Here is a 25,426-nt window from a genome sequence, read left to right on the forward strand (position 1 = left end):
TTTTTTTTTTTTTTTTCAGCAGGGTTGCAGAGGGCTTGGTGGTTTGCTGGTTGGCGTGTCCATACACGTGTCCGCTGGCGCTTTTGTTTGCCTGGCGATGTGCTTCAGTCTGAGCTCCTCTCTGTATTCGTAGCTGAGGAGACTGGGCTCATGGGCGCTCAGACAAGCGTAGGCATCCACTAAAGCCCTGATATGTTGTATGGTGAGATCTGTAGGGCGCAGAGTGGGGTCCACGTCTGCCTTCTGCATCATCTCCTGTGTCAGCTCCATACGACACGCCTCCGGGAACAACTTTCTGGGGGATTAAAAAAAAAAAAAAAGAGAAGAAGGGATAGTAGAGATTCCTGAACTCAGGTTGCTTTGAGATCTTAACGATCATGCAAGTTTAATGGCATTATAACATTCAAACAGAAAGAAATAATCCCTCAGCAATTATTTTAAATCTGTGAAGTTAAGTGAAATCAAACAAGGGGCTAGAACTGCTCATGAGTTGTTGATTTGTTCCAATACCTTGTAACATCAAGGGATGGTAGTCATTGACACAAAACTCACACAGACACAAACGTCTCTATAATGAAAGGGTAGCTATAGTTTAAATTTCCAATTTTCATTCATTTTGCTGGATCTCAGGCTTAAAAGTTCTCCAGACAGGTAGCCATTAATTTTTCAAAACAGCAGCCTAACATGTTCCTCCATATTATTTCTCTGCAGGTAAGTGAGCAGTAGCCAATTCCAGTACAGATGCTTTTTAGGCGCTTCACTGCTGGCGCCTCCTCTCCAATTTGGTGCTGCCGCCGCCAACCCACTGCAGCTACATAAAATATGCTGCCTCGTCTTCCTATGCCACCTCAATGACTCATAATTGCTGCTCTCTTTCACACAGCCCGAGTTCTTTTGTTATCCGGGCCCACATGCACTTTCCTAACAGGCATGGGGGCGATGGGCAGTGCGCACATGCGTGTGGGTTTGCTGCAAGTGGTTTTCAACGGAGCTCTGAGGGATCTCCGCTGTCGAGAGTGGTGTGTGCGGGAAAGGAAAGCAAATCATAAACCGTTCTAATTAATGATGAGATGAAGATGCCGCTGTCAGATAACAGAGAATGAAAAATGCAGAGGAGAGAGTGACAGATGAGGATGAGACAAGATTAAAAAGTGAAAGAGAGACAGAGGAAAGAGAGGATGGAGGCTTTACCGGCTACATCAAGTTGTATAATTGTGCTTACTCTACTCCTTTATGGCAGTGCTTCCTGCGGAACTGGAATATGTTTCTGACGACTCTCTCCACCAGCTTGAAGGGCTGCTGGATCTGGGGCTGAACCAGAGGGGTGAAATGAACTACTCCCACATCCACCTACACAGGCACGCATGCACGCACACACGCGCACACGCACACACACACACACACACACACACACACACACACACACACACACATACCAAGAGGAATCCAAAAAAAGCAGGGTTACAACTGGATAGCAAAGAACTTACTCATGGGAATACAGGAAAAAAGTGTAAAGGAAGAGTAGGTAGGTGTGAGGAGGAATGAGTATGCAACGTGTGGAGAAAAAAGATGGCGCGAAAGGTTGCCTGGCAAATGGCGAGAGAGAGAGAGAGAGAGAGAGAGAGAGGTACAGGGATCAACACACTGGGATAAAAGAAAAGAGAAAGGGAAGAAAATAAGATGACGCAGCATGGCTGGCTGGCAGGCCGGTTCCAGTTGCCACAGTAACACCTGTGAGATGGACCGTAGAATCTGAGCCTCTGCCTTTCTTTCCTGTCTCTCTTCCTGTCATGGCATCACTACGGAGTTACTTAATACCAACGAGCCTGACTCACTGTAGCACTCTTCTCTTCATCCTACTGTCTTTGTCTATCCGGCTCTATCACTTCCACTGAGGGTGAATCCAGTGGAGCATAAACATGCTGTATATCCAGTAGATCCAGTGATGGGTACGTTAGGCAGCCACAGAGCTCATATCCTGCTTCATCAGAGACTCGGTGGACACAGGTACTATGATTCATACTTTTTTACCTGTTTTCAACTCCTTCTGACAAATAAAAATACAATAATCATTGAAAAAAGTCATGGAAACACTATTCCCACTAAACCCTGGCCTTGTAAAGCTCAGCTAGTATATCTATGATGTGTGGGTGTAAGGAATCTAGCTTTTTGAAGGTCACCTCAGCAGAACTAGTCCTCGCTAGTGGTCAACAAGAGCAATGGCTCCCAATGTTTGTTGGCCAATGTTGTCAGCTATTTATTCATTACTTCAGTAAATATTTCGACTCCTTACTTTTAGTTAACTATTTCGACTCCTTATTCTTTACTTTTAGCTAACTGATTAGATGCCTCTGCTCACCTCCAGAGTTATCACACGCTCTCAATCACAACACGTGTTCAGTGTTACAGGTGACTCAACATGCAGACAATTCTTTCTATTCAATTTCTATTTTTTCCAAAAGAGTTGAGCTACTCTATAATCTTTCCACATACCCCATTGCCACTGGTTGGGGATCACGTGACTACAGTAGAGGACCTGTGGTGGAGGTGGTGGTGGTGGTGGGGGACCTTGGCTCCAGTTCCTCGCTAGCTGCTGCCTCCCGATCCTTCTTGTGTCAGCACTAAGCTGACATGACACACTGTTGAAGTAATCGTGCTACTCTCAGCAGAGTCCTGCTCTGTCGCTCTCAGATCACTTTAACTTTCAAGCAGATATACATCAACATGTTCTCTCCACTATTGCTTCCTGTAAAGGATCATCTACTCTCTTTATCTCCTGAACACCACTATAGGATCAAAAGAACAAAAATACAATCAAAGAACATTTCTGAATCTCCAGATCTGTGTGTCTGTTGCCAACATTTTTCAAGGGTGTTTCACATGATGGGGTTCATTCCTGCAAGTTATAGCTTAAGGGGCTGCAGCACAATCAGAGTTATACTCCACTGTGTGTGGACCAATGGTACAGTCAGACAGTGGGCACCAGAGCAGAGCGGTCGCCTGTCTGTCTTTCCATGGTAGGTAATAGCCTTACTTCACCAGTGAGAGAGCACTGAGGGGGTCTATACTCTGGCTGAGTGGACTCACAATGGTACTCCGTGGAGAAACATCAGCAGTGTTGGTCGTAATAATAATACATTTGGTTGCCCTTAAGTGCTTTTTGGCTTTGAGTGCCTTTCAAGATACTCAAAGACTCTTAATATATTAAGTTAAAAAAAAATCAACTTCCATCTGAATGGAAATGTATCGGAGACCTGGAAGTGGAATAAGCTGTTTTTAAAAACGGATATCAAAGCTGAGAAGAAAGAAAACAGAGGAGACAGCTGAAATATGGGCAGGTTTGTACTGTTAACAGAGACGAGGCAAAAGTCGTAAAGGAGGGAGGATGCAGGTGCATGAGTGGAAATGATACACAGCATGTTAACTTAACATTAAATGACAACGCAAACATGCAAAAACCCATACCCGCAGACACGCTCCCCTCCTACTCATACAAACACATACACAGAGGTAAAATAAAAGGACATCTATTTCAGCTCAACAGCCCTCCTGCTGAGACTACATGCCCTGCAGAGCTCCTCATGCATCCTTGAAGCCTGTATTTCTGGATTGTGTGACTCAATCTCATTCACAGCTGCCTTTTGCTTTTTCTAGGGTATGGGCTGGCGTCGATAATTAGGGGAGGAAAACTAAAGTGGTCCAAGGGCGCACGAAGGATTTCTAATGAGCTGTTTAGATTCCCCCTTTTCTGTGAACAACTGAGGTAGCGCTCGGGAGCACTTGTAAACCGCAGCTCTCTCCCTTATCAGATCTATAGATCCCTTTGTAGTCCTAAGACGCTTGGTTGCTGCTGAGTTTCCTGCCGCAGTGGCGTTTAATGGGACGGCAGTGGTGGAGAGTGTCTCAACAGCCCTGAAGGCTATGTTCAATAATAGTGCAGAGAAAGCTTCAAACTCCTGGCTTCAGAATTAGACGGCTCGACATGGACGAGGGACGTAAGGCTGTTATGAGTTGAAGCTGTGAGTGCATGTACCATACAGCTGTTAAGAAAATCTGATGTTTAATTTTAATGTTGATTTTTGTCATGCTTAACACAGTCTAACATTGAATGATGACTCCATGGTTTATTTGTAGTGTCACTAATGGCCCTGGCTTCTTCTTGATAAGTCTTTTAATAATACACTAACCCTTTTAGTTCAGATGATGCATTTTAAATACAAAGGCCATGTGGCAGGTGTTGTCAAGGGCATTGAGAGCTTTGGCTGCTTCATTTGGTTTGAAACTGAGGCCTGTATCATGAGAATCAATTCCTCTACCTGTCACATCAACATGTACGGATTTTATATCTGGATTTGCAAACTGCTTCTACTATTGCTTCCATGATGCACGAACAGACCACCATCTGTTCGGAAGGAGCAATAAAAAGGAATGCCTTTAATTTCACTCTCTGCTGGAATAATTAGGCCATTTATATTCCACACTTCATGATTTAAGAGAGGAGCAAGGGGAAAAGTCGATACTGGGACTATACAGGCAGCAGCATTTCAGCCATCAGCTTGTCCAAGTTACTTTGCTGTTATGATTTATGTATGGCCTTGCTACACGGCTTCACTTGCTAGCACCACTGTAATATATCCCGCTCCCTGCCATTAATCCTCCCACTGATAACCTCAACATGCAAGGAAACTCCGTCTTAAATCACATGTTGTCACCTGGTCCCTCCACTGAGGGGCTATGGACATGCCCCCCCCTAAAAACAAACAAACAAACAAACAAACAAAAATGGTTAAAATACTCTGCATCTGCTGGGGGAGATCCTGAAATTGGGTAGCAGACTGACTTATTGACCCTATCTGACAAGCATAGTAACCCCCCCATTTACATGGATGGCTGCAGGGATCATACACACAAAGCAGACAAAGGCTGGAAATGCTTTGATGGTAATCATTTCTTGTAGGCTTGAGCAAATCATCGTATTTAGCAGGGAAAAACAAGTGAATCATTACCACTAATTTGGCCTCTAAATTAGATTGTTATGTAAGGATCTATACTCAAGCTCATGAAAATTCCTCTGGCTCTGACTCTCTCAATCTGGCTAATTTGATTGCTTTGAACCTGCCTCTCCTCTCATGCTAGGTATACTAAAAAATCTGATAAACCAACACTGATACCTTTCATTTCTACTGTTAAAAAGAAGGTCTCATACTGCTGAATCCCCTGGTAGAGCGTGTGAAAAGGGCAAAATATGACAGATCTCTATCTAAAAGTCACACATCTGCTTTTGTCTGCAACTCAAGACCTTTTCTTACCCACTTGAGCACAATAGTCATACATCCATCTTAACAGGCCTGTGCATTACCATATTTCATGTGTTTGACCTTCCCAAAGCTCAACAGGGAACTCTATTACTCCAGCTTTGCCATGTGGTTCTACAGCTCTCCTTTCCTCATTTACACCACTGATCTCTCTTTCTTGGTGAGTTCTTGCCCAATGGCATTTGAGCAGTAATTTGTCATGTCCCTCTAAGCGTAGCCAAGATGAGATGGCAGGGGCCCTGGGGCACCAGCCACTGCGCTATACCTGAACCACCAACATCTACGCTTACATAATGGCAGGTTCTGAGAAAGAGCAGGGGGGATGGAAGAAAGCTATATATACAGCCGGGGAATATGAGAGAAAAAAGCTCACAGAGATCCCGCAACCAAAAGGGGGAAGAGTTGCATTAATCATGACGTTACCTTGAGAAGACAACCTCCATTACATCAGGGAGGGAGACATCCTCTTAGAGAAGAAAAGGTAGCAGTCAATGCAACTGAATATACTAGGTTGAAGTTGCTTGAAGGGTTTGAGGAGGAAAGGCTTTGGCTTACTTCCCATGAAACCGCCCACGGCATGCACGCAGGACATTCAAGACTATAGCCCTGGTCTTTGACAAGATCAACTCCTTGGAGAGAGGCTTTCATCATATAAAAGTCTGAATTTTGCCCAAAAAATGTGAAATTTACTGGACCAGCAGAACAGCAAATGAGGGCAACATGGGAAAAATAGTTTTGATGTGTTATTTAAAAACTCCTAAATGCCATTCCACATTTTTCACTTGGGAGTCAGTCTTAATGGAGTAAGCTGAATAGATTTTTTGATCAAGCCAATGCTGGTAATTTCACAACATGTCACAAGTGTTTTGCCTTGGACAGGTTTACAGCTTTTATGTATGGTGAAACTTGACATGGGCCCTGCTCCACAACAAGATTGCATTGACAGCGACATCACAGCTATCGCACGACACCTTGCACCGCCGCTATGAACAAACTTCCGCTGCAAGACGATGGGCAGGAAAACCAATTACACAAGGGAAGACATAAAAGAGGAAAATGCAAATTGAACGATAAAAGCCCTTCGTGTGGGCAAAAGAGAGTGTGGTTGGTCCGGCTGTGCCTCAGAGCTATGCTGCAGAAAGGCTAGAGAACTCTGCTGCGAGGTGATAAAATAAAGGGGACCTCCTTATAATAGCCCGCAATATCTTCACACATCACAGCGTCACACATCTGCACTCACTGGGTGTATGTTAACCGCGTTTTGCTGTTCTCTCCTCCATTTTTTTCCCCTCCTTTCATCCATTCCCTCTATAATTATTTATTTATCTTACTCCCCACAGAACAACACCAGCATAAGCACTTAGGATCTCATCAGTTACAAGGAGACAGGTCACACATGCCATACTGTAGTGGGTCCGAGAAAACGGGAAAATTTCTCTTCCTGCTGCAGCGGTATCCAACAAGGAGCTCTGAGAATGTAGTGCTGAAGGTCGACAACAACATCACACTAGAGGTAATGTGGTGAGCACCATCTCAGCATACCGGCCAGATCTCATTTCAACAAAGGGGTCTCTTTGGGGTAGTTTACGAGAAAAACAACGGAGAGGCTGGAGAGAGCACTGGGCCACATTAAACAAACAGATCAATAGCTAAACAAATCAATTGCTACCAACCTATCTACATGTAATAGCTACACATCACTGTGGTCAGTGCCTGGCTGTTACACTGTAAGTGGGGGGGTATGCAAAATAATTTCCCACAGCTGGCTGCCTTTGCTGATTTGCGCATGCAGCAAAATAATAGCAAACACGCATCTGCGTCTCCAAGGTTATCAGGTCTATTAGTCCTGTCTGATTTTTTTTCCCTCTCTCATTTTGTCCTCTTTGTCATTCATGAATCAAGGCCGCCCTAGCCACTCCCTCCCTTGTTTTGTATGTCCTCTAAAGAGAGGAGAGGAAAGACAGGCAAAGACAGGGTATCAGCTGTGAGTGTTAGCCTCCCGCTGACTGATGCCTGATGAAGATGACGCCCCAGGGAGGGTCAGTTTTGGCGCGGTGGGCTACACATGCTCCTCTGGCCTCTGGACCAACACATAAACAAACAAAGCTTCACAGAACACAATCTGCTCATAATGATAGCAGCTTTTCTTCTTCTGCGTTAATTAGATTACCTTTCTCATTTGTGCAGTGGGGCTATGTTTGGAAATCTTATCTCAACTATGCATCTTGGCAATTTCTTATCTTTGAACAACCACGGTATTGCCTTATGACTACTGAGCAGCTCAAATGGAGGAATGGGGTGAATTTAGATGTAATTTTTTACTTAGTTTACATTACACAGCATGAAAGAGTTTTCTACATCCATAAAGTCAGTGGAGTCAAATAATGTCACTCTCTACAGCCAACTACTATTTGAGTAACAAATGCAGATCTGCAAAACTTCATGCTATTATGTTAGGTCAAACATGTTGCCTTATTTGTCACTTTTAATTTCGTTTATTTGATATTAAATTTTGTAATGGTATATTTTTTCTGACTTTTATTCCCCCTATTTTTCATATTATTTTCACAAAAATCAATTCTCAAGACTAATAAAGAATATTTACAGGTAGCCTACATATACTCAAATCTGTTTACAATGCACTGTAGAAACAGCATAATTTTGACACAACTTAATTTTGTTTAAACATAATCACAAGCTGACTGTGAGGATAGTGAGTGGTTCGGTCAAATAGATAGTTAACGATTAAAAAAAAAGATGACACAAAATAGACAATCTAGCTATCACCAAGCGGAAGAATTGTCACAGGGACTATTTCCTTGGGGGAAGTACTTTGGATAAAAATGGTTTCACGGAGACAGTGAGGGTTATGTAGAGTAGCTTGGACGTTGCTTCTGGAGACAAATTCCCTCTGAAATTTGTACAAATTACATCCACCAGTGCAAAAACACTGGGCAATTCAAACCAAAGCTTTCTGCCTAGAAACTTCTAGAGGTAGGTGACATGTTATTGTCGTCTGGGTGAACTGAGTCTGGGGGCTTTCTTTCTCCCTCCTTTTACACTGGTTTTGACGTGACAGGTAGCTTTACTGTACCTGACTGATTTACCTGTTCCTTTAGCTGACTCCCACTAAACTGGTGTTTCTGAAGTTGTGGCGGTGAAGCAAAGAATGCTATGCTCCACACACACACACACACACACACACACACACACACACACACATTATATACGCGCACACACACCGGCGAGGAGAAGAGAGAGAGAGAGAGCGCGCTTCGTCTATTCCTCCCAGGCTCCGGCCGAGCCTGTGTGGTCTACAGAGCTGGGATGTCCTCTCAGACACTGTTGCTAAGGAAATGGATGGCTTGAATGGATCCGTGGTCCGGGCTGGATCCTCCTCCTCGCCCCCTCATCAGCCTACTGTCTTCCACTGCGCGACGGTGTGTGTTGACAGGAGTCAGTGCGAACAACGTGACGCCTCAGCGCCAGCTCTGCACCAGCCGGGGTAAGGGATTATTTCAACACGGCTTTTTTTTTTCCCTTTTTTTTTTTCTCTTTCCTCCTCCTTGGACCATAAAACAACAGCAAACAATTAGACTGAGCTCCGAGGTTATTTATTCAAAGCTGGAACAAGCGATTTAGTTGGATGAGAAGGACCACAGTGCGCCGGCTAGAAAGTCCGACAAAACAATCATTAAAAAAAAAAAAAGAATTGTACATTCACAAGTTCAATTCAAGCGGCTGACTAAATTATAACTAGCGTTTTACCTGAGGATAACCTTGTAAGGCGGCTACAAAGGCAGGCTCGGTGTTTCAGTTACACAGCAGTGAAATCAAAGCGGTAGAATATACAGTATATGAGTGGGGTGAGGGCGCTGCAGCTTTAAGTCCACATAGCTATTCAGCATTGCAAATACCACAAACTCATATCTCCCTCTCCTAAAACAGCTCCATGGGGCTCCGTTAAAGAAAAGGGGGGGGAGGCAGCACATAGAAGAAGGCACACATGCCCAACAACCCCCGGTGTTTTGCTTACCCACAGTCAGCCACAGCCGGCTCTTACCGCTCGTGCTTCATGCTGTCCTTTGTTTCCAGCCAGAAAAAAAGTCTGTGCTTGTGTGAAGTGAATGAGGGGAGAAAGGAGGAGGGAGAGCCAGACCCACTCAGTTCAATTTTCTCATTTTTGTCTCTCTCCTCCAGTCCAGTGGAGCTGCAGCTGAGGAACTGAGGAACTGGGGATCTGACTGGCAGCTGGTACACCACCAAGGGAGGGGGAGAGCGGCGGCCGGGCGGTGGGGTCGACGAGCCTGGCTGGCCCTGGTTGAATGCTGCCAGGAGAGGACAAGGGCTGGGGCGGCCGCAGCATCGACTTTTAAAAAGAGCATGGCATCCACGGGCATGCAGATATTTGGATTTGTCCTAGCGCTGTTGGGCATCATGGGTGCTATGGTGGCCACCGTGCTGCCCAACTGGAAGGTTAGCGCAGATGTGGGCTCCAACATCATCACAGCAATCTCCCAGATGCAGGGACTGTGGATGGACTGCACATGGTACAGCACAGGCATGTTCAGCTGCACACTTAAGTATTCGGTGCTTTCACTACCTGCGTACTTGCAGACTGCCCGCACCACCATGGTGCTGTGCTGTGTGCTGGCTGCCATGGGCCTCTGCCTTGCCACCCTAGGACTAAAATGCACACGTTGGGGGGGTGGACGGCGCTCCAAGCGACACGCTGCAATTGCCAGTGGAGGCTGCTTTGTCGCTGCAGGCTTTCTGTGTCTGGTGCCTGCTTCCTGGTTTACCAATGAGGTCATCACCAACTTCCTGGACTCCAGTGTGCCCGAGAGCAATAAGTTTGAGCCTGGGGGCGCTGTGTACGTGGCCTTTATTTCCGCAGGATTCCTTTTTGTTGGGGGGTCCATCTTCTGTATGTCCTGCTCAGGAAAGAGGCATGGCCCCCAGGACCTGGTCCTGCTCCCTCCCCCTGACAAACTGCTGCTCCAGCAGCAGCAGCAACAGCTGCTCCAGCAGCAGCAGGAGCTCCAGCACCAGTACTGCTCTCTCTCCCCATTAGACAATAAGACTGGCTACAGCCTGCAGGACTATGTGTAATAAAGCAGCGCCGTGTATGCTATGGCTAAAGGGAGATGAGCCCGAGGGGAAACCATCACGGCTTATGCTACACACTAGGCTCTACTCCAGATGGAGGTGGAGAAAAAATGAGGGAGGAGGGTGACAACTTTGAATTCATTTTCCCCTTCTCCTCGATCTGGCTCTTCTCCTTTTCTCTGTTTTGCAAGCACAAACAGTGGAGGTATTCCCTAAGCAGCGCCTTGGAACAAACAGCGTGAATGTGTAAGGAGCCAGGATAAGGTGCTGCCGAACTGAAGGAAGCCGCTAACCAAATGCAGACATCCTTCATCAGTAAATCATAGAAAGAGTTCCCTGGGGAATGGAATAAGCAAATAAGGAAGGCTTCCGAGTAGATTTTTTTTCCTTGCCAAAGGTTTGAATTGAAAGAAAATTAAAAAAGCAATCATTTAGCTGCTATTTACAATCATTTGGTACACTCCCATTTGACAAAATAGGCAATACAATACCTGAGAGCAGTAGATGGAAGACCTCTCACAGTAAGCCATTGTATCTTTTCGTATACTTCTCCACTAGAATGCTAAATGGAACTGACTGAAATAAATGGTCGTATTTTTGTTAGCTACTAGAATGATGTTGACATTTTGCCTCTAACGCATGCTGTGTGGAGCCTGTCTGTGTATTAATACAGCGGAATGCCTGGTAGAAGACTGAGACATAGCCACACAATGCCTGTGCCTGAAAAGCTGTAGAAACATTACCCTGCTGTAACTGCTCATAGAGGACTGTCAGGAGGAATAGATGTGGGCTGCTGGGCTGGATTTGAGACGAAAATGCAGACAAAGAGATGCCTGCTTCTCTCTCTGCAGGTGGAAATATGAGAAAGATGGAGAGAAAATTGATTGAAAGATTCAGTCCTTAGGCAGAGTGGACCATCTGATATGCTGCTTTCATATTTCCATTCCGACAAAAACATCCTGTCTGTAAGTAGCAGCTACCAATCCCAATCCATTCCTGCACGCCCTCAGACATGCACACCCACACATTTACACATGCTCTTGTGTGTCTTCGTGTACACAGTAAACACTCAGACATGCCGGCTTTTTTGCATGTGCTTTTCACTCCTGTCATCCTCCCCCACACTGCCATGGAAACAGAATTCGGCATTCAAATATCTTTATTGTTTGGGGGTATGTGCGTGTCAATCAGTGATTTGAAGTTGTTTTTTTTTTTCTCTAGCCATGGCTCCATAAGCTTTAATCAGAGCCTCTGCTCACACTACTTTCACTAATCCCCTTTATTAGACAGTGACATGAGGCAGCATCCCGGTCAGGCGGTTTTGGAAAATGCTTCTTCTTCTCTGCTATTGTGTCTATACCATGCAAGTAGTCTCATAGGGGTGAGCAGATGTTTAATGGTGCAGTGGCAGAGAGGCAAAAATGAAGCAGATAGGGAGAAGCTTCTTGAATTATGGTCGACTGTGTAGCAGGCAGCTCAAAAAACGTTTGAGTCATTCTCCATATGTGACTTGTTTTCCAAGTGCGTCAGCAGTACGCACACACTACCAGTCTGCACCTGCAGAAGGTCTCGGTGTCTTAAATTGCGGCCACTTGACTATGCCACCATTTCTCTGTTTCCTGCCCGTCAATCCAATCTTTTTTTTTTTACCCACTCCCTGTCCTGCTTTTGTCACATGACACATGGATGTGATCAGTGACAAGAGAACGCTGATGCATGTTGAAAACATGGCTGCCCAACACACATGCATGCCAGGCACGCATAAACAAAACTCCCACCTACTCATATGTCAGCAGCACTGTCGCGCTTTTAAACGGTCATGTTCCAGAGTGTCTACTTTTTTCTGAGGGAAGGATATTGGAGGAATATTGTTTTCGTGCTCGTGACAGGCCTTGGCAGTGATGTACAGAAGAGCACATTCCCTCCTTCTCTCTCATAAACATGCAGCTTCCTGGGGGAGAGCAGATGGCTAAGCCCAGCTCGCCACCCGCAGGCTGCTGCCGGCATGCCACGGGCATCTCTGTGGGCACCACTACCGGCCCTGGCAGCCCTCTAAGGTCAGGTTTGGACTCCACCCTGAGTTAGCCATCTTGTCCAGCACAGACTTTAGCTGACAGAACTGGCCTCCTGACAATAACTCACTGCCCAGGCACCATAACCAATGCAATAAACAAAGTAAAGAATGTGACATGTCATCAACTAATACTGACACGAAATGTGTTTGGAGAATGTGCCAAATTGTCTCATGATGACACGTTTTAATACTATCTGGAGTTCTTTCTGTTTATTTTTTTATTGCGTTGTTTGTACATGAATTATACATTAACAAATGTTTTATGGATTTGTGATTTGTTCTGCCAGACTAAGTCTCAAGTCGACTAGATGCTTGTGTACAGTCCAGTGCAGCTTTTGAGGGTTATTTTAAATCCTCTTTATTCCTCATTTCCCAAAGCACAGCAAGACTTCACTGGGCATGAGAGTTTCATTTGGAAGACATGAGTGTGGTATTTTATAAATGAAAAAAAAAAACAAAAACAAGTATTTGTTTCAGGAACCTGATTCACTGTATATCTGTGAGAACTGTACACAAGTATCTAAGCTTTTAAAAGGTGTTTATTTTTTACTGAGGGATCAGAATTCCCTCAGATTGTTTCAATATAAGATACAATACCATTTTCATACCATATCTTCTTTATAAGAAGACTACTCAATGCACCTTTACTTGTGTTACTTTATCTGACAGCAGTTTGTTTCAAATGGCTGAGCATTCCAAGCTCCCTGGACCAGTAAAAATACGTAACACAACTGGCACTCTGGAGGAAAAAAAAAAAAAAAAAGGAAAAAAAGGGAACAATTTTTGTCTGATAGGATTCAGCAGGGAAATAGGAGCTAAAGATTTCTTTTTGTGGCTGTGCAGCTTGATCATCAGCACGCAATTCCATGAGCTTATATATGGCCAGAGTGCAAGGTGACTAGGTCCTAAAAGTCTAAAGAGATACAACTCTCCTGCATATACTGTACCAAGACATTGATTTATCATTTTGATAACTGCAGCTTATTTTTGTGGATGCTTTAGCACTTCTTACTTTGCCAGAGCATATTTGTGATGATGAAAAGTTCACAAGTTCTGATACAGTTGTCTCAATGTGCTTGTGCAAGTAGTTCTATTTTTTACCAATAAAATTATTTTGTGAAAGCAACATGCCTACTGTGTGTAGTCTGTTGTGTGTGTTGAAGTGTGGCTGATAAGGATGGAGATAGCATTCATCTCTCTGCCAAATCTAAGAGATTGTTGGATGGTACAGGCTGTGCTGAGTGTAGGCAGACAGGCTGCTCACATGCAGCACTCAAGAATACAGCAGCATCCGTCAAAATAAAATATGCATCCATAAAACATTGTGTGCAAATAGGTTTTGAAAAATACCACACCAAACCTGTTCCTGTCATTCATTGCTCAGATGATAGCCTTAGAAAATAGATGCATGAGATAATAACAGCACCCATGGGAGTTTAAGGGAATGGAGTTATCTCAGTTGTCCGGTTTATCTGCCACCAAGTAATGAGCTAAATGGCAACATGTAAAGTAGCTGCTGATGATAGGCAATTAAATGGGTGTAGAAAGGAACAGCTGAAGGATTTCATTTTCCTAGTTTAGTTTAACCATTTAAATATAATCTATGATGACCACAAAAAAAGAGATTAATTAAATGAATAAATGACAACTGCAATTAATCAGTAACAATCAATAAAATGAAGAAACTGGACATAAACAACAGAAATTATCTAGATGAAATTGAGCTGAAATGGTGAGTCCGTTTTCAAAAATTTAATCTGCAACAATTTTGATAGCTCATTAATTGTTTCAGTCATTTATTTAAAAAAAATGATTCCAGATTCTCCAATATGAAGATTTGCTGCTTTTATTTGTTATATATACAGTAAACTTTGAAACTGTGAAATTTGAAGGCGCCACCTTGTGCTCTGGGAAATATGGTAATTTTTCACTAAATTCTGACATTTTATAGACGAAACAAAGAAACAAGAGGAATGCTAACATGTAGAAAAAAAGACATAAATGCTAAAAGCACAACTTCTGCTCTGAATGATCAAAATCTGATCAACTTGTTGTATGAAGATGTTTATCGCCTTAACCGGAGCTTGTTTCAAATCAGAATACTGTACAGTATGTTCTTCAACTTGAATATCTGTGACATACAGCCTATACGGTTTGGATAGAAAGTAACTACTGAATAAGCACTCTAAGAGAATCTGGGCTGTTATTACAGCGGATTGGACCCTCATTGACACCGGCTGAGTGAGAATGTGCTTTCCTGAAACAAACATGGATTATTCAAGGCTCTCTCTCATTCACCCACCCCTCTTGGTTATGCAACAAGAGCACAGATCAAATAACTACTCCTCTCGTGGGGAAACGCTAATAAGATCTGCTCCTCTGTGTATTTAACCTACATTTTCCATCAAAGGCTTTCACCCCGGGTTGCCGCTATGACAGATCTGGAATGTGAGCTTAGATGAGGGGAGGTGAGCGCTTGTCAATTTGAGGCAGGGGTTAATCATGTGCAGGCTTTCCTTTGAACTCTCCTGCCACATCAAATTTGGAGATTATTGAACTGACCTTCTTGACCAGCAAATAACCTTTCCAAAGATCAACCAAGAAAGAAAGGGAAGATGTGGAAGACAATAAGGCAATGACTGCTCACAGAAGTTTTAATGCACTCCACCAGTCGTGCTTGCAGACACAAAGATCGAGACAGATATCTGAGCATGTTTAGGAACTGTCATGCCATCGCTTACCAAAACTCCATTGAGGATCACCACATCACTCAAAATGCCCGTGCCCAAATCACTCCAGAATGTCACCATACTTAATGTGTGGCTATTTGTTTTGGACAGTTATTATGCTTATGAAGGTTCATACTAAAGATATAATGCGGTCATCAAAGCTGACGGAGAATGACCTTCCTCTGTTGGAGCTGCTCTCCGCGGGTCCAAGTGTACATGTGAGGCTGGAGAATAACAGCACTGACCTTGGCTATGCAGTAAACTGCTGAGAACGGCAGTAATAGCTATAGAGATGACTAAAGGGGAGCTTGTAGGGAAAACAATACACTCTGACAGTTCAAAGGAGGCCCTTTAATATTTCAGCTTGGAGCACGGGGCAGGACGTGTGGCTGGGAGGATTCGATAAACTGAAGGTGAGGGAGGCTAAATGGTTGAAAGGTGTGGATGCATCAGTGGAGACTATTGTCTCGTATTAGAGATGACTAAAATGTATTAATGAGAGAAAGATAATAACGCAGAAATGTAATTACAAGCTAAGGAATAGGCATACTTTCACAAATGGACTGAAAGGTTGAAGGAACTGTCAGTTAAACAATTTTTTTAGCTGAAAAACCATGATATATTTATTTACTGGGACCTGTTCAAAATCTAATCAACACACCCACTAAATCCAACCTACACCTTCAGCCCCTCTGAAAAGCCTGAAATGAAGTCACGAAATCACCGTGCATGATGTTTAAATTAGAGCGTCCAAATAAGCCTTCAAGTTAATAGCTTATAGATTGATGTCTCCCCTTGTGTTGAGTTTTTTTTTCTTACTGACTTCCTTTGCTATCGATGTATCATAGCACCACTAGCAATTTACTTTATTTGATTTTTGATTATTTGAAGCTGACCTTCTTTCTTTGTGATATAGCCAAGGTTTTAGCATTATTCCTGAAAATACCTGCATATTCTCTTGGCATGCTCAGTAAGTAAACAGAGCTGAATCTGCTAAACTCTGAGTGCTGACTCTGAGCGAACCCGGCACGGTTTCTTGTTAGGAGGAGCAATAGATCTCTGGAGATGTTCATAAGCCAGCTCTGCCAACCTCTGCATTTTGTTTAAGGAGAGAGGAGGAGGAGAGTATTTTTAGCTTTTCTTTACCTTGGGTCTGTGATGTATCGAGACCAAGCCCTCAAGCGTTTACCGCCCTGGCACAAGTCATTGAAATAACTTTCCCCGATACTCTTGATACTGTGTTTGACCCCGTTTATGAGATAGGAATAGGCCTAGATGAATTGTGTGCCTGTAGAATGTCCAGCGGGAGGTGAGATAGCAGTGTAGCCCCTGCGAGTAGATTCTCACTCTTACTGTTGAGGCGAGAGCTGAGCTACTTCAGGTCACAGGGAAGATATCCATCACTGAGCCTGCCAGAGCAGTACACAGGACTGAGGTGGGTAACATTCAACACTGAAACACCCTCATACTTTAACAGATTTATTTTTGATACTTGAAACACCAGCTGACATCTTAGCGGGATAGTAAACCAAAAAGGCTTTAAAAATCACCGGCTAAAAATAAAATGCAAATTAACCAATTTTATATAATCCAAACATTTTTAATATAATATCCAAACTTACTGAACAACGGAAAAATAAAAACAAGACTTGCATGAGTGTGAAATAATACAAACGTAAAATGTACCCCAGACACAATTATTGGCCCCATAATACTTGGTTACAGAACCTCTGGCAACATTGACAGGCTCTAAACGTTTCTTGTGGCCATCTAGAAGCTTCTTGCACCTATCTTCAGATAGTTTCAATGGGATTTAGGTCATGACAAATCGCTGGCCAATTTAAATAGTCCATCTTTTTCTTTTCAAACAACTATTCTTTTGTGCTGCTGGATGTGTGCTTTGGGCAGTTGTCCTGCTGAAAGACCCAAGACCTTCACCTCAAACCTAGTTTTCTGACACTGGGTAACACATTTCATTCTAAAATGCCTTGGCGATCTTTTGATTTCATCATTCCTTTGATACATTCAGTGCCTCCAGTATCAGAGGCAGCAAAGCAGCCCCGCAGCATGATAGAACCTCCACCATGTTTTACTGTAGATAGGTTGTTCTAATCTTTGTGCTTCATTTCGTCGCCTATAAACAAAATAATGTACTGCATTCCCAAACAGCTCTACTTTGGTTTCATCTGGCCGTAGAACATTATCCCAGAAAGACTGTGGCTTATACATGTACGTTTTTGCAAACATTAGTCCTGCCTTTTTGCACCTTTCTTTCATTAGTGGTGTCTTCCTTGGCCTCCACCCATGGAGCCCTACTTGATTTAGTGTGCGGCGTATAGTACGGGCTGAAACTACCACTCCAGATTGCTCCAGGTAAGCCTGAAGCTCTTTAGATGTCTTGGGTGGTGTTTTTTCCCCACAATCGGCACCAACCTTTGCAGTCTTCTCTCATTGAATTTCTTCTTAGCACCACGTCCTGGAAGCGTCTTAACAGTTTTATGACTGTGAAACTTATTGATAACATTACGAACTGTTGAAACAGGGATTTCAAGATCTTTGGCGATTGCCTTGTAGCCTTCGGAATTGTTATGTTCTTTTATAAAAGCATTTCTGATGCTCTCAGACAGCTCTGTTGTCTTCACCATTTTGAAAAAGAAACCGGAAACAATCTTTTTTATGCAGTAAAACCATCTTTCTTTGGTTAATTCAGGTCATGTGAACACTGAAAATTAAGCACAGGAGAGTCTTAATTGTTTTTTATTTTGTGTGAGGAACTAATTTAAATTCTTTAAAAGGGTGCCAATAATTGTGTCAAATATTCTGATTATAAAAAAATTGGTTAATTTGCATTTATTTCTGAAGATATTCTAAATTCTGTACTGTATTATTGGTGTGCCAATAATTTCAACCAGGTTTGTTAATCTGTTAAATTTTTACTGCACAAGTCCAAACACTCCCTGACAACTGCCAGCCATATTAGATGCTCAATGCAGCATTAACAAATTTAATTTAGGCGCTGCTCATCTGGCCTGTGCTGTTGATAGACAATTGTGTACAAGGCAAACATCTGTAGGGCTCTCCTCCTGTGAGGCTCAGTTAGTTGGTGGGTGATGGCTGATGCAGCCATTACTCAGAGCGGGCTGATGACTGGCCCAGACAACCATCTGCTGGAGGTACGCCTCACTCTCCTTTCAGATCGATCTCTGTCATGAATCTGTCTTCTGGTGCTCTGTACTCATGTGGAGGAGGTATTGCTGTGTTTATATCCTTTTCCAGTTTTTCTGTCATTCCATATATCACATCCATCCAAATATAATTTAATCTTCCTTCCATTCTCTTAGAGTCAATCCCTGTCTTTTCTTGCCTTTATTCTTTTATCTCTGTGGTTTCCAATGTTTCCTCTCCATCCATCTTTTATTTTTTATTGTTATTCCCTACCTAGTTATCACTCCATTTTTCCTCTTTCCCATTTTCTTCCTCTAACTAATTTTCTCTTACTGTTTCTTTCACCTCTATCATTTAGTATTTCTGTCTCCCACTACCCGTTTCTCAGTGCCTCCATTTCTTCATTACCTTTTTCAATGAACACCACAAGTGTTAGCACAATATGAAACCCTCTAGGTACCCTACAGAAGAAACAACAGGTTGCTCGTGATGGAGCATCTAATGCTTGACTTATAGTCCTCCTTGTGACGGAAAGAAGTTGATTTTAAATCACATTCTGCCCGGATGCAGAGAGGCAGGGAGGCAGGAGAAGAGAGATGAGCAAGTCAACACACACTCTTTACTCTTTGCAAATCAGCTACTTTCTATGTAAAGAGACAGTGAGGATGAATCTGGATGACTGGATGTTCGTGTTGAAGATGCAGATTCCTTGATGGCAGTGTGTACTCCAAAACCCCTTGACCTCTAACCAGAATATCAATTGGAAATGTGTATAATAACTAAAGCAACAGCATAAAAGCTTGTTTTTTATTCTCAGTTTCCTTCCTTAGAGAGATCTTTTAGATATATATATAGCTGTGAATGACAGACGCAATTTAAGGATCACTCACTCTGTCTGTCTATGTGAGAATTAACAGGAGGAGAGCGACTAATAAGGAAAGGGAGGCAGGTGTGATCTGCAGTAGGACAGACCTAGGGCACTCTGAGCCTGGGGGAACACCATCAAAGCAGCCAATCACCACCCTCGGAAACCTTCAAGGACAATCTCAGTCACTCAATGTGACACAAGAGAGTTGCAGTCCGGGGGCGAGAAGAACAAGACAGACAGATTAAACAGCAAGGATAAGAGCCTATCTGTCCACCCTACATCAATATGGGCTCCAGCATCTGCTAATGTAAAATGGATTCAACATTTCCCTTCTCATTATCCCATTACCCTGCACTGCCCAGCTCCTATAGGTTCAAATCAACTGGCCAATCATCCTGCACTTCCCCTACCCTCCGCCTTTAACTGTTGCTATTTTGTAATCATAGACCTTTAGAAAGGTTCAGTAATTTAATCACTTTTTCTGTGGCTCTGTTTGTTTGATTACAAAATATTAAACCTCTTTAGATGTTTTTCACACTCCACTAATTGCCATATGTGTAGTATAGCATTTGCTGCTGTTTATTTCATTCATTATAGTGTAGGAGAATTGCCACTGGCGATGTAGAGGAAGTGACGTTTTTTTTGACAGAAATGTTCATAATTACAGAAAAAAATTATCAATCCATGACTGAGTTGACACAATGAAGGACAGACATGACCAACCCACACAAAAAAAAAAACACAGAGAGCCTCAGGTTCAGACATGACAAAGACATGCCAAGAGCAGACAAAAAGAAAGCCCAGCTGTGCTTCAATTTGAACAAATCCCTCTTCATTAACACAATCAGTGATCCCAAAGCTTCAGAGGGAACAAGATAATACCAATAATCAGACCACTGAGCCGATTTATTGGCTATAGGTGTACACACACGCTCCCTGAAAACGCAGAGAGAGAGACACACAGAAAGAGAGGGATACAGAGGGAAAGAACTTTTATATGTGGCAGTTATTCCACCATTATATTTAACTTCTGCCCCCAAAGGGTAGCTTCTGCCTTTTCAGTCGAGCACTATAAGCAGTGTATAGCATCAACACCAAAGACAGAATCCATTAGAACTTATGTACTAATGCTATGACAATATTTTACTGTATCTCCTATATCTCATTATGTATTCTGACAATATATAGGTCTATTTTTTAAGCAACCCATTGCTTTAGCTAGAAGTCTATATTCTTGTATGTCATAACCTCAATCCCCCCTCCAACCAGCACTTTGATGTTGTCTCATAAATCAAGCAGGACATTTTTATTGTTCCTGCTATTCTGCGTAATTACTCTGGTGTGCACCAGTCAACAATGCAGCACCATAGAGCTTTTTATGAATTATACTACATGACATACTAGTAAAAAGGCCCTGAGCAATGCAGAGAGTATGACAGCATTACCACACTCTATGTGCTCTCTGATCTTTATAGGACACCAGCAGCAGAGGGCCTGCTCATCAAACAGCCATCATCTCTCCTAATGATATCAATTCGACCAACTGCCCATTAAAACTTTTAGTGCGGGATAGATGGCCTGTGTGGGTATGTGGGAGGTGCTGTTTCATGACGTGTCCAGTGTGAGTCCACTCTGTTAACGTTTATACATACCACATGCATGCTAGCACACGTGCATGTGTGTGCACCTTTACAGCACAGACAAGCCTGCTGAAAACCATGAAGCTACAGTTTTATGTACACACAAAAAATAAAGTAAGTAAAATAAAAATGCACGGAAAGGCAGCTGAGTGTGATGAAATAATCATTGGGAGCCATCTTTTCTAAGAGAATGAACAATCAGCTATGGTCCCATACACTCTGCTGCATTTTACTCCACACAGGAGATTAAATATTTACCAACAGTGGGTCTCCTAAAGAGCCACCATATCTTCAAGGGACCAACAGTCCATGTCTGATATTCACCTAACACCTATCCTTTAATTCAGGAAAAGAAAAACATGGTTTCATCTGTACAAAGATGTAAGGGAGCCTCTGAGTCTTTCAAAAGAGTTGTGTGTCTGTACTCTCAAAGTGTATCTCAGCGGAGCTGTCTATTAATCTATTAGTACTTTTATTTTTTTAATCCCCCTAGTCCTACTATTATATCCTAACCCCTAAAATAAAAACTCTTTGCATCCTCATGTTACGTAAGAGTGAACGCCTTTCTTTCACCATTGATTCAAGCACATGGGCAGAAAAATGCAGAGGGAAATCGGGCCTAAAAAAGAACTAGGCCCTCATTACAAGGCACAGTGTGATCGTGCCACATCTGAAATACCCACCAGGCATCATTACAACCTAGAAAGGGTCCAAAGACAGAACAGAAACAACACTGATTCAACACAATCTTAATGAAGCCTTAAAGCAAGAAGCGTGAGGGAGGGATGAGTGACGGTGACATGATGAGGGGTACTGATGGGAACATCGGACCAGATGAGGAGCAGAGATTAGGAGGAGTGAGAAGGGCCCACTGTTACCTTGGGGTAAGCTCTGTGAAATAGTAATGTGTCCATCTGCCACCTTTCCAACGCTATTGCTGAAGACTGAAATAAACATTAAACTTTCTTAACACTGCATGATTTTTACGTGTAGGCACACAAGTGGAAAGGAAGGCAGAGGAATAGCTGGAATAGACAGCAACAGAATAGCTCTAGCCAGTTCACCGCAAAAGTCAACACAAAATTAATTTCAAACGGACCGTCACACGTCGAACAGGAGCCCAGTCTGACTGGTTAATAAAACTGGTCCTAGGTGGAAAAAAAGAAACTATTTCTTTTTTCCAAATACAAATCAGCACATCAAAATCCCTGTGTTAAAATTGCATCACTACGCTTTAATACACTGCCTGATTGCTTTTTTAAAATTTGTTATAGTAGCATTATATAGAGATATTAATTATCATTATCAAAGTTAAGTCCTACCTCTGGTTTGGGGACAAAAGCCCGTCCAGGGATGGTGAAGCAGTTGCGGACAGTGCAGAGATACTGAGCCATGATGGACAGACGGCTCCTCTGTTTGGTGCCTGTGCTGGCTGTCAACCTCTGGATGGAGAGGACAAGTACCAAAAATTAGTGATGCGTATTCAGTAAGACCTGGTAAGTTGCTGTGGTCATATGAGGTTGCTTTTAGTAGTAACCAAACATGTCTGATAAACATGGTAAGTAAAGACAAAAAAACTCGAACAAATGGAGTGTATCTTAATTATGTTTTTATGTCACAAATAGAAAAAAATTAAGCATACATAATTAAATCCTGCTCTGAATGATTTTGACCGGCCGAAATGATCAAAAAAAAAAACTTTCCAGACTTATTTATTTTGGTTGCAAATTATGATTAACCATCGGTTTTTAAAAATCCATATTTAATCATAACAATACAATTTGCCATCTAATCCAAAAATATTTTCGTACTTTAGAGACTGCATAGCAAAAAAGCAATTAAATCTCCTATGTAGGCTTCATACTCAGTATTCAAAGAGTATCAAAGCTTTGTTTAAATTGTTTTAATTTAGAGTATCCCACAGGTAACAGGTAACAGTGTTCACGCACCTGTGCCACCTCTTTCTGGAAAGTGAGTGTGAGTCGGGTGCGTCCGTAGACAAAAGGCCCCGTCCTGTTGGCTATGTTCTCCAACCACTTGATGATAAGAGGGGTTGAGACACTGAATGGAAGATTCCCTATGATGTGAAGGTTTGGTGGATCTGAGGAGTAATACGTTGGCACATTTTAGTCGCATGCATTTCCTTCACTCTGTCCACAGTAACAACTTATATAATTTCATTTTCTCACCTTCCTCCCATGGTTTAGAGATATTTACTGGGAATCCTCGGTCCATTCTGTAGGTGAGTATGTCCCCGTGGACAATCCTCAACCTCCCCGGTGCTGCCTCAGACAACAGCTGTGGAAATGAAAGTGATTTGACATGAAATGAGAAAAATGAAAAGGTACAACATAGTCATCAGTCACTCTGCAGGCGGCTAACGATGCCACAGCTGAGAATATATTAACTGGTTTCATGCAACTGACAGATGAGGTGTTAGAGGATTTTCTACTGAATGACCTATTGACCTTGTGCATAAGCCAGTATAATTGTAGCTGCTCAGTTTACCTTTAGCCCAGGGATGAAACGTGTATCTTTCTCCACCACAAGCACGTCCGCCGCACCAGCATTGAGGATGGAGCGCGTCAGGCCCCCGGGACCAGGACCCACCTCACACACATGGGCATCCCTCAAACTGCCTGCCTGACGCACTATTTTGTCTGAGAAGATGGGAAATGGATGACTTTTGCTTACAATCTCGGAATTATATACTAACTAACTCAACTCATGCATCAACTAAATTACACCATACTCTCAAATCAAATGTTTTCATCAGAGTCTCAGGTATTTAAATTGAGATTAATCTTGTGTGACGTTGCAATAGCCATCAGCCTCTGTGTGATGAAGATGAGATGTATTAATCTAACAGTCACCTTGTCCAAGGACAAGAGAGCAGATCAGACCTGCACTGCATCACTGATAATTATATTAAGGATTGAGCTCCACAAGGGCTGCAAACAATTGACTCGGTACATTCACATTAGAAGGAGATCTACTCAATCTCCCCATACAGAAAAGCCTGTCACTTTCAATGCCTTCAAACAAGGCTATGTGGAGCTGTGCAATCAACTGCGCTGACAAAACACATTGTAGTGTAGACACAGTAACAAAGAACAGGAGCTAGCAGCTACTGGTGCATTGCAGACGGAGCGAAAGAAAGAGGGAGAGAGAGAGAGTGATGTAGGGAAGACCAACCTGTTAGCCTCAAGTCCAGCAGAAAGTTCTGGGACAGCTGCTTCTCAGCTCGCAGATTGTACAGCTTTATCAGCTCACCTATGGTAGGCAGCGGAGGCAAACGGAAAGATGCCAATTTCCCAGAGGCAGACATCGTACCGGTGACCTCTGTGGGGAAAAATAACAAAAAAACAAAACAAAGAAAACCAAAAAAAAAAAAACAACACACACATTGAGAGAAAGAAACTATGACTGATCCGCTTCCTTGGCAGCAACGCGATTCAAAGGCTGAGAGGCATAAAAATATGAAAAGGGTAACATGTGAGGCATTAATGGTAATAACTACCTGTCAGTAGTAGTATTCTAAAGTTGTTACATATAGCAATTCAAGTCAGGAGAGACCTTTTGAATTGCAAACGCTGAAAGGAATGTGTATACAGTTAAGCAATTTGTTATTTCAGCATGTCCTTTAACTATTGTATTTTTGCAGAATGATTGAGTGGGCTTTATTTTAACCCTTTAAATTCAAACATATTCATGTTTTCCCACAAACATGTTGCAGTATGTGGAACGGAGTGGTCTAAATCTAAAGATGCCTGTTATTCTGGCAAACTCTTATCGATTCCAATTACTTCTTTATCAGATCATGGGATTGATTTCCATTTTCTATCCTTAAACTGAGGCATTAGTGCTGAAGGGCTGACTGTGTCAAAGTTACTGTGTCTCATAATACGATCTTGGGCACCATCTAGTGGAATTGTAACAGAACACTATTTTACAAAGATTAAGACATAAAATATAGAATAACTATTCTTTCACAGCGCATTTTGAAAACACGTCCCTATTTGAGATTTTTACATTTTAACTGCTGCTATCAGTCAGTCTAAATAGCAGCAAAGAAATCAGTATAATTCCAATTTGTTTTAATTATACATGAGTAAAATTAGCTGCTAAATACAGTAACAACGTATCAGCGCCACGTCCGGATGACAGTGCCCAACAATCCTGCAAATTTCAATCTCAATTCACTTTAAACTCTTTCTGGGATTATACTGAGCTGTGACACTGTCACACAGTTGTTAGCATTTGCGGCTAAGGTTAGCGTTTAGTCCAAAAGCCTTTAGCAGTGTCAATTGTATAAGGCTCAGAATTCAGCCGAGACACTTCACATTGTTTCTAAAAACCGAGGGAACACTGAGATACAAACTACAAACAACACAACGAGGACACAAAGCTGAAAATACACAAGAGATAACCCACGTTTCTCACAGGTACCGTTTCGCTCCCTTACAGTTCCTCCTTCGTCATTCAATTGACTTCTGGGTATCCAATGAGCCTGCGAGAATGTTAAC

The 25,426-nt window shown here is 42.6% G+C and overlaps 2 protein-coding genes across 3 annotated transcripts; one reads left to right on the forward strand and one right to left on the reverse strand.

The window, feature by feature from the left end:
* tfb1m (transcription factor B1, mitochondrial) lies at positions 1 to 25,426 on the reverse strand. 2 transcript variants are annotated; one of them, XM_040137871.1, is made up of 8 exons: positions 25,335 to 25,426; positions 24,096 to 24,242; positions 23,409 to 23,560; positions 23,090 to 23,198; positions 22,850 to 23,001; positions 22,223 to 22,342; positions 1,223 to 1,350; positions 1 to 295 (listed from the first exon to the last, which is right to left on the reverse strand). In XM_040137871.1, the coding sequence occupies exons 2-8, from the start codon at positions 24,226 to 24,228 to the stop codon at positions 16 to 18; spliced, it is 1,074 nt and encodes a 357-aa protein (XP_039993805.1). In that variant the 5' UTR covers positions 24,229 to 24,242; positions 25,335 to 25,426; the 3' UTR covers positions 1 to 15. The 2 variants fall into 2 exon arrangements, with proteins under 2 accessions (XP_039993805.1, XP_039993806.1); XM_040137872.1 differs by lacking the exon at positions 25,335 to 25,426 and adding an exon at positions 24,421 to 25,319.
* On the forward strand, positions 9,699 to 11,831 carry LOC120795742 (claudin-20). The gene has a single exon (XM_040137873.1). The coding sequence runs from the start codon at positions 9,699 to 9,701 to the stop codon at positions 10,425 to 10,427; it is 729 nt and encodes a 242-aa protein (XP_039993807.1). The 3' UTR covers positions 10,428 to 11,831.

The sequence above is a fragment of the Xiphias gladius genome, chromosome 10 (genome assembly GCF_016859285.1).
Source record: "Xiphias gladius isolate SHS-SW01 ecotype Sanya breed wild chromosome 10, ASM1685928v1, whole genome shotgun sequence".
Lineage (NCBI taxonomy): Eukaryota > Metazoa > Chordata > Actinopteri > Istiophoriformes > Xiphiidae > Xiphias > Xiphias gladius.